This window comes from Apodemus sylvaticus, chromosome 2 (genome assembly GCF_947179515.1).
Source record: "Apodemus sylvaticus chromosome 2, mApoSyl1.1, whole genome shotgun sequence".
NCBI lineage: Eukaryota > Metazoa > Chordata > Mammalia > Rodentia > Muridae > Apodemus > Apodemus sylvaticus.
In genome coordinates this window covers 95,173,109-95,174,598 of record NC_067473.1, presented here as the reverse complement: position 1 = coordinate 95,174,598, position 1,490 = coordinate 95,173,109, and the positions used below count along the sequence as shown (strand labels likewise).

At 40.0% G+C, this 1,490-nt stretch overlaps 1 gene segment (V, D, J or C); it reads right to left on the bottom strand.

Moving 5' to 3' along the window:
- Positions 1-393: 393 nt before the first annotated feature.
- On the bottom strand, positions 394-827 carry LOC127678742 (immunoglobulin kappa variable 1-39-like). The segment is given in 2 exon segments: positions 394-668; positions 779-827. Coding segments are annotated over 2 exon segments (324 nt in total).
- Between the last annotated feature and the right edge of the window lie 663 nt (positions 828-1,490).

The following is a 1,490-nucleotide window of genomic DNA, read 5'->3' as shown; positions in this document are numbered from 1 at the left end:
CCCTGTCTCCAAAAAACAAAAACAAACAAGCAAAACAACAACAACAACAAAAAATAACAAAAAAATCATCTATAATGAAATTTGTTTAGCTACATGAAAATCCCATCAGAGTATGCCACTGAGATTCCTCCAGTACAATAACCTCTAAAGTTCATGAAATCTACAGGGACTTTCATGTCTGGGCTGATGAGGCAGTTGATATACAAAACAGGTTCATGGGCCACTTCTGCTAAAACTTTAAAAGTTGTTCAAAGCCTGGCTGCATCTTAAACATTATGTAAGCAAAAGGAAGATCCAAAAGAACAGCTGTGAAAACCCAGTCTCGCACTTGTGCCTCTCTGGGTAGTTTATGTTATGACTTGTGTCAGAGTGGTTCCCAGTGTAATACTGCTGTCAGAAATATGTGGCAATGTCTTCATGCTGTAGGCTGCTGATGCTGAGTGTGAAATCTGTGCCAGATCCACTGCCACTGAACATTGATGGGATGCCTGATTGCAAACTCTTTGCATGATATATCAGGAGTTTGGGAGCTTCTCCACATTTTTCTTGGTTCCAGGCTAAGTTAATATTAATACTCTGACTTGCCATGCAGCTGATGGTGACTCTATCTCCCACAGATGCAAACAAGGTGGATGGAGACTGGGTCATCTGGATGTCACATCTCATGCCTGATATTGGACGTACACATGAAATATGTACTGTTAATCATATTAAAATCATAACATTTCTGATGTAGCATCCACACTTTTGAATCTGTTTCTGATATAGTTCATCTTACCTTGGAGCCAGAGCAGCAGCAGCCCTAAGAGTTGAACTGGAGCCATCATCACTGTCCTGTGTTCCCACTGTGATCAAGTACCATAGTGTGGACACTGCCTAATAGGAAGACATAGTTTAGTGGGCTGTGTTCCTCAAACATGCACATCATCTGGGTTCTGGCACAGCTGCATGGCTGATTTGTCTCAGTAATATAAGAAGGACCTGATGCCTCTGCCACTCTCAGATGAATAGATTTTCTGACAGGCAATGTGTTTTTTTTCTCTTGAAAAATGGAACATTCAAGCCAGTTTCCTGTGAATGGTGTGTAGGGCTGACTAGCATTTTCTGCTGTGCTTTCCTCAATACAGCTCCAACTAATACAGGAACTGATAACTATGACAAAAACCTAGACCTGAAAGACATGGAAAAACAGTTCATAGGCCTCTAATATAATTGCCTGGGAATACTGCTGGAAACACAGTATTCCCATATTCTTCCTTTTTGTTCCCCTTTCCTGATCTTCTTAATATGAATTAGAAGTTGTACAACAAATTAACAACACAACACACAATGAATAGAACAATAAACAAAAGTGACTCTTAAACTGCAGGACCTGCATTAAATTGTCATCTATATAACACTGATGTGACTTACTACATTCATGACTATTCTGCAGTTATGCATTCTTGACTCCCATCTTTTGGCTGAACTTTGCTTGGTGTTTGCAAGGT